At 38.0% G+C, this 12,435-nt stretch overlaps 1 protein-coding gene across 1 annotated transcript in view; it reads left to right on the top strand.

The window, feature by feature from the left end:
* ITGA2 (integrin subunit alpha 2) overlaps positions 1-12,435 on the top strand; it is a 100,253-nt gene that overhangs the window by 83,853 nt on the left and 3,965 nt on the right. The window contains exons 27-29 of the mRNA XM_058308872.2: positions 911-1,024; positions 9,233-9,322; positions 11,748-11,864. Of these exons, the coding sequence (XP_058164855.1) occupies positions 911-1,024; positions 9,233-9,322; positions 11,748-11,864 (321 nt within the window). The remainder of the gene's footprint in view (positions 1-910; positions 1,025-9,232; positions 9,323-11,747; positions 11,865-12,435) is intronic.

Genomic DNA, 12,435 nt, shown 5'->3' on the forward strand with positions numbered 1-12,435 from the left:
AATAGTAAACCCTAAACAAGCCACAGCTCTCTTCTATTAACCATACTGGAATTCTCCTGGTTTTATTTAGTTAAATTCATTTTACTTCATAAAGGATGGGGAAAAGAGGATAATAGGAGAGTGTTTCTTTTTGAAGTAATTATGTTGTAAGCACTGTGTAAATGTTTAAATTTGAACAGTAGTATGTAAAAATTTCTAATGGAAACTCATCTTAGGGTATTCCAAGATATTATATTCTCAGCATTTTCCCTAAATTTTAAAAGATGTTTTACTGATTTTGTAAAAATGGCCACTGCTCATTGTGAAGAATTCAAACAATGTGAAACACTACAAGAAACTAAAATTATCCCTAAATCTAAACACTACCACTCATAACATTTAATGAACATCCTTCCCTATATCTGTTGGCATGTATCTGTACAAGAAACATGTGTATGATTACCTAAATGGACCATGCTACCTTTTATACAGGCCAATATGTCATACACTTTTTAAAAATTAAGGAATGCATCTTTTTCATTAGATTTAATGACTAAATTGTATTGCATCTTTTATTTGTTCAACAATTTATTTAACTGGTACATTGTTGATAGACAAGTTATTTACAAAATTTTTTTTTACTCTCAGAAATAGTGCAAAAAACAGCAGTGGTGTACTTTTTCCCATACCTTTATGATTATCTCCTGAGGCTATATATAGAGAGAGACAGAGAATGGCTAGGACAAAGGGTATGCACATTTTATATTTTGAGACACGGTGCCAAAATCCCTTGAAGAAGGATTATAACTACTAATAGAGCATGTGATTACCTGTTTCCCAGATCCTTCTCATGTTTGTAAAATACTATGGTTTATTTTTTAACACCCATACTAACCCTCTGTCTTCTTTGATCCATGCTTTAACCTGAAAGAACTGCAGAACAGCTTCATGTAACAATGTTACATGCTGGCTGAAAGACCTTCAGGTGAAAGGAGAATACTTTGTTAATGTGTCTACCAGAATTTGGAATGGAACTTTTGCCTCGGTAAGTATCAGCTTTATTTATTGGGGTTTATCAATTGAATAGAACATAATGCTTCATTGTCAAGACGTTCTCACCATTTGACCAAATTAATGTTCCAGTTCATGTGAACAGTGTTTAAAAAAAAAAAAAAAACAGAAAAATTTTACCCTGAAAGGAATGGGAAATTCCAGTGCTTGCCCAGTTGGGCTGTGCCTCAGAATCAACTGGGGCGCCTGTGAAAGAGTCTGCCTCTTAGACTCCATCCCATGCTACCACACCAGAATCTCTGGGAATGGGGCCAAGGACCCTTCTGCCACCCCTTCGCTGCAATGAGCCCCTTGCTTTGTCTCTCTTCCCATATGCTAAACTTTTCCATTTCCCCAGTCTCCACCACACCCAAATCAAAATGCACTGGCCTGAGTTTCATTCCTTGAGCTCTCTTAGCTGATGAATTGATAATTTACTAGTGATGATCTCAAACCACCCAGTAAATGAATCTAACATAAGACTCCTTTAGAATTAAAGCCAGGTAACCCCTCGGCTTTCCTGTGTTATCCTTTCTCCGATGAAAGCAAATAACTTTTTAAGTCCTTTCAACTACCAGGATATGTTTGAAGAAAGTGCCAAATCAGTGTCAGTGTTGCTTTCCCAAATGGCAGGTGTGACTCTGCCTCATAGATATCTGTTTTCAGTGGGGATTTCAGTAGCCAGAGTTTCAGTCTGGCATGAAAAATATAAGACTAGACAGGGCTCTGTAAATTTGACTGCTTAGGTGGCTAACTATTCCTTTTACCAGCACTGGCTCTGATTGAGGCAGCTAAGTGCAAATTAGAAAGAAACCTCTGGGGCTTCGTGGAGCTCACTGGATTTTTAAAGCAAATAAATCAGTTAAGGTGCTTACTCCCTGTTTTCTAATCATCTCATGATCTTGCCAACAAACACTATTCCTTGCAATGGAGTTATGTGTATGACTAGAGAACTAGCTTCCTCTAAACGTATCCCTGGAGCCAAAACATAGGCAATATTCTTGATCAACAAAATAGAAAAAGGAATAGTGACAAGTGGGAGAAAAGGTGAAGAGAATATTGTGGGGAACAGTGGGTGTGAGGAGTTTGGTTTTCCTTGCTTTCTTTTATTTTGTTTTCTTGTTAGTTGCAATTGCTTTCAAGTTTTCAGGATGTCTCTAGATGCTGTGAAGATGCAAATAAGCCCTTGGTCAAACTACCTTCCCAGCTGCTGCAGCTTGGTGATCGTTTGACAATTACTTCTGGGCTCCTTGGATTTGAGGAACACATGTTTTCATAGCAACCTTTGCCAACTTGGAAGGAAAACTGACCGTTGCACATCAAAATACAATCACCCTTGCTATGTATAAAAGCATTTGGTTTTCTATCATTTTATTTTATTTTATTTTTCCCCAAAGTGTCTTTATTTTTTTTTAATTCATTTTTTTAAAAAATAATACATTAAAAAAATATGAGGTCCCATTCAACCCCACGGCCCCCACCCCCTCATTCCCCCACAGCAACACTCTCTCCCATCATCATGACACATCCACTGCACCTGGTAAGTACATCTCTGGGCATCACTGCACCCCATAGTCAGTGATCCACATCATAGCCCACACTCTCCCACGTTCCATCCAGTGGGCCCTGGGGGGATCTACAATGTCCTGTAGTTGTCCGTGAAGCACCACCCAGGACAACTCCAAGTCCCGAAAACGCCTCCCTATCTCATCTCTTCCTCCCATTCCCCGCACCCAGCAGCCACCATGGCCACCCTTCCCACACCAATGCCACATTTTCTCTGTGGACATTGGATTGGTTGTGTCCATTGCACATCTGTGTCAAGTGGGGGCTTAGATTCCACATGGTTTTCAATCATTTTAAATGTAAGACTTATTTTTAAAAAATTAATTTATTGAAATATATTACCTCCACACAAACATACATAAACAATAAGTGTATAGTTAATAGTTGTAAACTTACAAAACAAACATGTATAACATTTTACAAGACTCTCATAATTCACCCTACCACCAACACCTTACGTTGTTGTTAAACCTTTTTAACTAATGATTAAAGAGCATTGTCAAAATATTACTACTAACCAAAGTATTTTCCCCCCACCCCCTTATTATTATTATCTTTATATCATTTCTATATGAACATACATAAACAATTATGGTATAGTAAAAGTTGTAAACTTACAAAGCAAACATGCATAAAATCATACAGGGGTCCCATTCATCAACCCTCCTTCAACATCTTGCATTGTCGTGAGATGTTTGTTACAAATTATGAAAGAATATTGTCAAAATCTTACTACTAATCATAGTCCTTATCTTACATTTGGTGTATTTTTCCCCCATCCCACCCTATTATTATTTTTTAAATATATTTTTTATGACAGAAGTTGTAAACTTATAAAACAATCATGCACATGTGCAGAATTCTAAAACAACACCCCTCCATCAACACACCACAGTGTGGTGTGTCATTTGCTACAGATAAAATAATATCATCTGATTGTTACCATGTCCATAGTGTACATTTGGTTCACACTTTCCGTACTGCCTCAGTATCAACACAGTACCTCTTTCACATAGGTGCAAGAATATTATATTATTACTACTAACCACGGTCCATAGGTCACTCCAGCTGTATTTTTCCCACGCGTTCCCAACACCCTGCAGCAGTGATATACATTTGCTCTAGCTCACAGAGGACACTCTTGCATCTGTACCATCAACCACAATTCTCATCCACCTCTTGGTTTACTGTGCTATTCAGTTCCTGGATTACTCTCTAGCATTCTATCAGTTGGCATTTGCATACCTAGACTACCATTTTCAGCCACATCCCCATTTATAAACTAGCTAGTACTCACTATTTGTTACCATCCACTCTATACATTTCCACACTTTTACAGTAAAGCTAATTAAAACTTCTACATACATTAAACATCAGTAGTCCACTCAGTCCTTCTCTTATCTCCTTTAAGACTCTACCACCTACCACCAGGTCTTGAAGATAATTTCCAATAATTTCTTGTAGACGTTTTATGGTTCTTGCTTTTATTTTTAGTTTTTTGATCCATTTTGAGTTAATCTTTGGATAAGGTGTAAGATAGAGGTCCTCTTTCCTTCTTTCGGCTATGGATATCCAATTCTTTCGACACCATTTGTTGAATGGATTGTTCTGCCTGAGCTGTGTGAGTTTGACAAGCTAGTCAAAAATCACTTGACCATACCTGTGAGGGTCTGTTTCTGAGCCATCAGTTTGGTTCCATTGGCCTATGTGTCTGTCCTTATGCCAGTGCCATGATGTTTTTACCACTATAGCTTGGTACCATGATTTAAAGTCTGGAGATGAAGGTTCACTTTTCCCTTTATGATGTTTCTGGCTATTCAGGACCCCTTACCCTTCCAAATAAATTTGATAGTTGTGTTTTCATTTTTTTTTTTTTAATGCTGGTGGAATTTTTATCAGGGTTGCTTTGAATCTGTGTATCAATTTGAGTACAATTGACATCTTAATATTTAGTCTTCCAATTCATGAGCATGAAATGTTCTTCCAGTTATTTAGGACATTTTTTATTTCTTTTAACATTGGGTTGCAATTTTCTGAATACAAGTGCTTTACATTATTGGTTAAGTTTATTCCTGACTATATGAGTTTTATCTGTCATATTTTATTTTCACCACTCTTTTGACACTTCTAGTTACTTTTATTGATATAATCTTCATTTCTAGACTCTCTTCCAGGCCTCTCTCTCCTGTCTTTTCTTTTCAGACTCTAGCATAGCCTTCAGTATTTCCTGAAAATCTGATCTCTTGTTTAGAAATTCTCTCAGTTTCTGTTTATCTGTGAATATTCTAATCTTGCTCTCATTTTTGAAAGACAATATAAAATTCTTGGCTGGAAGTTTTTCTCTTGTAGTATCTTAAATATATCAGATCACTGTCTTCTTGCCTCTGTGGTTTCTGGTGAGAAATTAGCACTTAATCTTACTGTATATCCCTTGTATGTTATGCATTGCTTTTCTCTTGCTGTTCTCAGAATTTTCTCTTTGTCTTTGGCATTTGACATTCTGATGAGCATGTGTTTTGGATTTGGTCTATTTGGATTTTTTCAGATGGGAGTACGTTGTGCTTCTTGGACATGGATATCTATGTCCTTCAATAGGGTTTGGAAATTTTGTAACATTATTTCTTCAGATATTCCTTCTGCACCTGTTCCCTTCTCTTCCTCTTCTGGAACACCCATGACATGTATGTTTGCCTGCCTTTTGCTGTCATTTAGTTCCCTGAGATCTTGTTCATTTTTTTCCATTTTTTTCTTCATCTGTTCTTTTGTATGTTCACTTTCAGAGGCCATTTCTTCAAACTCACCAATCCTTTCTTCTGCCTCCTCAAATCTGCTATTATGTGATTCCAATGTTATTTTAATTTCATTTATTGCACTTTTCATTCCCATAAGATTTGCTGCTTTTCTATGCCAATTTTCAAATTTTTCTTTGTGCTCATCCAGTGTCTTCTTAATATCCTTAATCTCTTTAGCCATCTCATTAAATTTATTAAGGAGATTTGTTTGAACATCTATGATTAGTTGTCTCAACTCCTTTATGTCATCTAGAGGCTTATCTTTTTTCTTTAACTGGGCCAAATCTTCCTGTTTCTTGGTGTGGATTGTAATTTTTGTTGGTGTCTTGGCATCTGGCTTACTATTTATTCTGGGTATAGTTTTTCTCTTTAGTTTAGGGCTTCCTGCCCTTTCTCCCTTGCTGGTTGTGCAGTTGGAGCCAAGGATGTAATTGGTTCTATAAATTGTGGAGGCTCAAGCTGCCCTCAGTACCCCAAGGACCGATGAAGTTTCTCCCAACTTTCTTTTTTCCCAGAGGTAGGGACAGAGTCTCAGTTGTGTGGAATAATCCAAGTTGTGCAGGCCTAGATTGTAGTTGCTCAGAATGACTGATGAAGCTTCATGCCCCTTTCTCCCCTGACCGGGGTAGGGATGGAGTTGCAGGTGTGGGCAGCAGTCTATGCAGTGTGGGTCCAAGATGATCTCAGTTACCCTGGCTTCAGATTATTCATTTTGTGCCAACCAAAGGTACCCACAGTTACCTGGATAGGCTGGTGCAGAGCTAGCCAGCCTCCTCCCTGCCAAAGGTGGGACTGAAGCCTAAGCTAGGGCTGCAGGCTGATCTGAGTGAAAGAAACCAGTTCCTACCATCACTATGATATTTGGTCAGCCAGGCTTCCCCTTAGCTGAGGGTAGAGTCAAAAAATTATGGCTACTGACCTCTTTCTTTTTCGACTTCGGCAGATTCACACCCCAGCTGTTCCTTGGGTTATTCCTTAGCCATCCAAGCCTACCAATCAGTAGCTGAAATCAGCAGCCAACCATCTCCTCTTCCCCTGTGTTTGGGAAATGGAGCTTCCAATTCCAGTCACAGAACAGCTCCTGGGGCGGCTTGCACCACCAGAGTAGGACAATCCCTGGCCTCTGTGGCTTAGCTGGTAATTTCCCAGAGAGGCTGGCACAGGTCCCTGCAGCTTCCTCCCTGTTGGAAATGGCACTGGGGCTTAGACTAGACCTGTTATCTGACCTAGATGGAAAGAAGCTGGTCCCCACCAGCATGTGATTCTCAGTCCACCCGGCTTCCCCTTGTGCCAGGTGCAGAGTTAAAATTGCAGCTCCTGGCCTCTTTCTGACTTGGACAGGCTCAAACTTTAGCTGTTCTCAGAGTTATACTTTACACCACTGAATTTATTCATCAGTAGCTTAAGTTGGTGCCCAACCGTCTCTTCCTCCCCCATTTTTGGGAAGTGGAGCTTTCAATTCCAGCCAAGGAACAGCTCCCAAGGTGGCTTGTGCCTTCGGTGGAGGCTGGGCACCGGCTTCCGTGGTGTAGAGGACTCTACTTACAAGTCTTCTCTGCAGATGGGCAGCCTCCTCCTTCCATTCCTTCAAGGATGTTGCAGGATGCTCTTCTGGCCTCCTGAAGCTCCCAAACAGGTGTTTCAGATAGCTCAGATAGCTCTGGGTGTTTACTAACTGCCCTGTTAACAGGAGCTGATTCTATAAGCTCCTTACTCCACCGCCATCTTGCTGGTTGTCCTAAATGTAAGACTTTTTAACATACTTCTCAACACTCTTCAGTAAGAACAGTTTGATTTCTGAAGCAAAGTTTTTTAGAAATGAATTATTTATGCTCTTCCAATGTGGTTGTGATGATTCAACAGAGAAAATTGTAAGTCAAGTCCTGCATTTCTTCCTTCTTTGTGAGCAGTCAAATGTTTAGCCCCACCTTGTGTTCAGCTATTTCAGTAGCAACGTGTATATGCTCAGTTTTGCTCAGATCACATAGGGGATCCAGTCTGAAATATGGATCTCATTTCCTGTATGTGAGACCATTAATGTGCTGCCTTTTGTTGTCACTTTTTTTCTGATACATGCAAACCAACATAACATCTCCCAGCCATTGCTCGGGCCTCCAAATTGATAGCAACCTGACTGTCATTTTAAAAAAAAAAGCTTTCATGAATTTCAGCTCTTCCAGATGTGAGCTGTATCCTTACCACTACTACTTATTAACCCTGCAGGTACCGCAAAACCATGCAAGTGCAGATATATCAGTCTTAGATGAAAACTTCTTTCATTTTTAGTCTTCAGGGATTGTGAAGCCAGCATTCACTTTGCTGCTACCATCTTCTTTTTTATTTTTAAACCATTATCAATGTTCTTAATGTTTCCCTGATAATACATTAGGAGATCAGGGTTAACATCTGATGCAATCTTCCATCTTGAAAAAGTTAAAAATAATAATTAGAGATGGAGCCAGAGAGAAAGGAATACATCGCTCACTTTTTTGGAAATGCATTCTCTTCTCTCTTTCTGGCTACTATAGTTTAATGAATTACCTCATAGTGTATAGTGAATCGTGCCTTAGTAACCAGAAAACTCAATCCTTTCAGCCAGAGCATATGAAAGTAGCTCTAAAGTCAGAACATTTTATCAGATTTCACAGTAAGCATCAGGCCCAAAATTTGTCTGTAGAAAGAAAAGAACAGGAAAAAAACACCTCAATAATATTTCCCTCAAAAAATATTTCATACTAGAAGTTTACTAAGAACCTCAGCATAAAATATAGGTCCTTCTTATATGCCTGTCCCCAATCAAATATTATTTGATAAAATGCTGAGACTGGGATATTAGAAATTATCACCGATGTTGTATAACTGCACTGTTGTCAAAACATTTAGATATCTGCTGCTTACATGCATGGTCAACTTCTAATTTGCTTTTTTAAAAACTTAGGTGAAATCCACATAAACACAAAATCAACCGTTTTAATCCAGTGTCATTTGTACAGTCACAGTATTGTGCAATGACCACCTTATCTAGCTCCAAAAACATTTCCATTACCTGCAAAAGAAAGCCCTGTACCTAGAAGGCAGTTATTCCCCATTTCTCCCATCTCCTTCCCCTGGCAACCACTAATCTGCTTTCTGTCTCTATGGATTTACCTATTCTGGATGTTTCATGTAAATGGAATCATATAATACGTGGCCTTTTGGGTCTGGCTTCTGCCATTTAGCATAATGTTTTCAAGGTTCATCCATGCTGTAGCATGGATTAATACTTCAGTATTTTTTATGGCCAAATAATAAGCCCAAAATTTATCACTCATTCCAAATTTACTTTTAAACAGTATTATTTTACACATGTTCCCCTCAAAAAGGAATGTTCTTATCCTTTCTTACTGTTAATTTGCTCTTCCAATATGTGGTTTATTCAGGTAATAATACATAAAAATATCCGATTTTCAATTTTCCCTCATGTCCCATTCACTAAGATTTTAAAAATCTAGATTGTGATCTTTCCCATTTGAAAAATTATTTTTTAAACACTTGTTTTCCAGCCTGTTTGCAGATGAGAATCATCTGGAGAGACACTTCTACCTGTTCATACCTGGACCCTGTCCCAGAGATTTGGGCTTACTTTGTTATGGCAGGGCCCCCGTCATGGCTACTGTAAGCTCCCCAGGTGTCTCTCTTGGGCAGTCCAGTTGCATATTGCTGGTTCAAGCACGCAAAGATTGCTAAGTCTTCAGAATTGGTTTTTGCTCTGGTCACTTTCCACAAGGAAATAAATCATAAACATGGTGGATTTTTGGCATTAACTTCTACTAGGATGAAATATATTCTTTATTTTTACATTCCAGTCGACTTTCCAGACAATACAGCTGACAACAGTGGCAGAAATCGACACCTATAATCCTGAGATATATGTGATCGAAGAAAATACTGCTGTGGTGAGTGCATACCATTCCTCCCCATGGGCATTAGAAACAAAGATAGGCATTCCATTTCTGAAAGTGTAGAGCCATTTTTCTTACCTACACATATGTGAAAGCATCCTACTGAAACGCTAAATATCTGGTTGAGCTTTTGGCAGGTTGAGCTTTTGGCAGGGGTGTGTGCTACTCAAAAAGTTCAGCGATATGCTTGCCCTTTCCCCACCCTCAAGGTGGCAAGGCTGTTTTTCTAGAAGTAATGATCTAATGGAAGGCACAACAAAAGGGGCTCCATCTAGCTTGTGGCTCAACTGTGTCCCTTCTCTGTGCTTAAAACAGTACCACCAACTCTTCCTTTTTCCTTTGCTCACACAAAATAGTCCAGATCTAGTCTATCAAAGTCATGCTTACTCAAATCATATACTATATATTTTTTAGTAATTTCTAAAGAAAAATGCTGAAGCATCCTTAATAAATAAGACATTTATTAGAGTTTCTTTTTTTTTCTTTTACAACTGGACACTGACACTGTTTGAAGTGTCCATTCATTAGGTCTTACATCCTAGAAAATTATAAATGCTCCCCTTGATAAAAAGTTTTTGCAGAGAAATGTACTTTCACAGAAAACAAAGGCACTCTGTTCTAAGGTCTGGCATGGAGCAATATTCCTTTGCATTGAAAGTCTGGTTAGAATATGCCAGATTTAGAACTACTGGGATTTCCATGTCCAGCTAATCTGCTGGCACATCCTTGAGCATTTTCCTTCCAATGCTTTTGTTAAGAAATGGAAGCCAGTTGAAGACTCTGCCCCCAAGGCCAGCTTGGCAGCTGGCCTCAGTCTGCTGTTCAGTTGAAAAGCAAATGGCCCCATGAACTCTGGACCTCTCTCAATGCACAACATAAGAGCTCATCACTCTGCCAGCCCACTCTTGTCCCAGGGGAAATGATTCCACGCACTAAATAATGCTTTTCTGCCTCTGGTTTAGGAACTTCAGGGTAGGTTTATACCCTCCCTTAGAGCTTGGGGGTTGGAAAACCAGAAATGGAGCCAGAGGAAAATGTGGGCTTCAAATTCAAAGAGCTATGGACTTAGCCTAGGGGGAAAGTACTACCAATCTTTTTAAAAACTCATTTTAGAAAAATGCAGTGTTGAGACAATACCTGAAACTCTGCTGAACTCTTCATTATTTTATAGAGCAGTGTTAAACTTTTTAATTGAGAATTTAAATTAATAACTTTACTGAACCTATTATATTTTTCTTTTTTTTTCTTTTTTTCTTTTCTCCCAGCAATACTGATAAATAAGAGAGGCCAACTATTACTTAATTGTGTCTATGGAAATATTTTTGAATCCAAATAATTTGGATAATTTGTTGAATTATATTTGGAATCGTTACAATAAATTGACATATCCCTATAAATAGATAAGTGATTCTTAAATTTTATTTGAATCACAGACCCATTTAAAAACATGATATTCAAAATTTTATTCTTGGGTATCCATGGGGATCCTTGGAACCCAAGTAGAAAGCACTGGAAAAGAGTGAAATAAGCAGTGAACTGTATGAATTTATAGTCAATCTAGTCATAACTTTATAAAGGTTTATTTTAGTTCTTGAAAATGCAAATGAGAAGAAATATAGTCACCAAAAGGCCAACTCGTTTAGTCCAACCCATAAATTATGTGATGAAAAGTAGCTCTTCTATTAGTGTAGTTCAATGTTAAATCAAATAAATTGTTTAGATATTGCCCTCTTGTTTTGCTCCAAAGAATATCTCCTGAAAAATATACTTTTCCCCAATTAAAAAAAAAGTATACTGTTTTACTGTTAAAACTTTTAAGGCAACCATTCCATTACAAGGTCACAAAGTTTACAGGGAAGCAGACATAAAGACACTTATGTAGCCTCAAGGACAGTTTTATCACTGTGAAGGTCAACTTGAGCCCTGAGATAGTATGTCTGCTTTTTTTTAACAATTTATATCAAGTAACCTTGAATGAGAATTAAGTGAAATCAATTATTGAAAAATGCAATACAGAGCTGTTGTTTAGTCACAAAGATTTTGTTTCTTTGTTAGCTTGCTCTTTTACTTCTCTCCCCAAGATTGGGTTTCAAATGCTTTTCCTTGAAGATGAAAGTATATGCCAGAACTGAAGTCATTATTTTCTAAATAATCAAAGCACCTGAAATTGTCAGACATGCTGTATGCATTATGTACTGATGAAATTAGAAGGGACAAAATTAGAAGACATATTTCTTTCTTGCAGGAACATTTTCTCTAAAAATTGTAATGTACGACATTTAATTGAGGAATTCAGTTATGAGTAAGTTATGCCACCTTTCTGGAGCTATGGATCTTTATAATATTAGAGTTGGACAAGACCATCTTACTTTTTTCAGTGCTAAAATTAAATGGCTCAATTGTGCATATGTATTTTCAGATTCCTGTTACAATAATGAATCCTGATGAGAAAGCTGAAGTACCAACAGGAGTTATAGTAGGAAGTGTAATTGCTGGAATCCTTTTGCTATTAACTCTGGTTGGAATTTTATGGAAGGTAAGAAACATTTCATATCTTAGAATACAGTGCTCCCAAAAGCATCCAATTTGAAGTTCTTCACAAAACAGCAATCTTAAGGTTCAAAAGGTACCTTATCCATCAGAGGAAAAAGGAAATGCAAGTTTATTTGCCAGTCCTCACCTATGACCTTGAAAACCATCAGTAAGGATTTTATCTCGTCTTGGTCCTTTCATCCATGCCCCTGAAGGTTTTATTCAGCTGCATACCAGTAGACTCTGAGAAATTTGATTTTTTATAATTCAGTTAGCTCTTTGTATACTTTTGGTTCATTTTCTTTCTTTTTTTTAATTAGAGAAGTTGTAGGTTTACAGAAATATTGGCGCCCTCACACACCCACCCTCATGCAAACAGTCGCCTAATACTCAAACTTTGCATGAGTATGGTACCTTTGTCACAAATTCATTTCCTCATTAAAGGGACTTTACCAGGTCATAGTTCCATGCTACACTCTCCAGAGCCTCAGGGATTCCCCACCAGGGCTTTACAGAAAGTGGGCAGGTGAGGGGTTGTTTTAAAGGCACCTTACAGAATTAAGACAGAGATGAGA

Source organism: Dasypus novemcinctus, chromosome 2, assembly GCF_030445035.2.
Source record: "Dasypus novemcinctus isolate mDasNov1 chromosome 2, mDasNov1.1.hap2, whole genome shotgun sequence".
Lineage (NCBI taxonomy): Eukaryota > Metazoa > Chordata > Mammalia > Cingulata > Dasypodidae > Dasypus > Dasypus novemcinctus.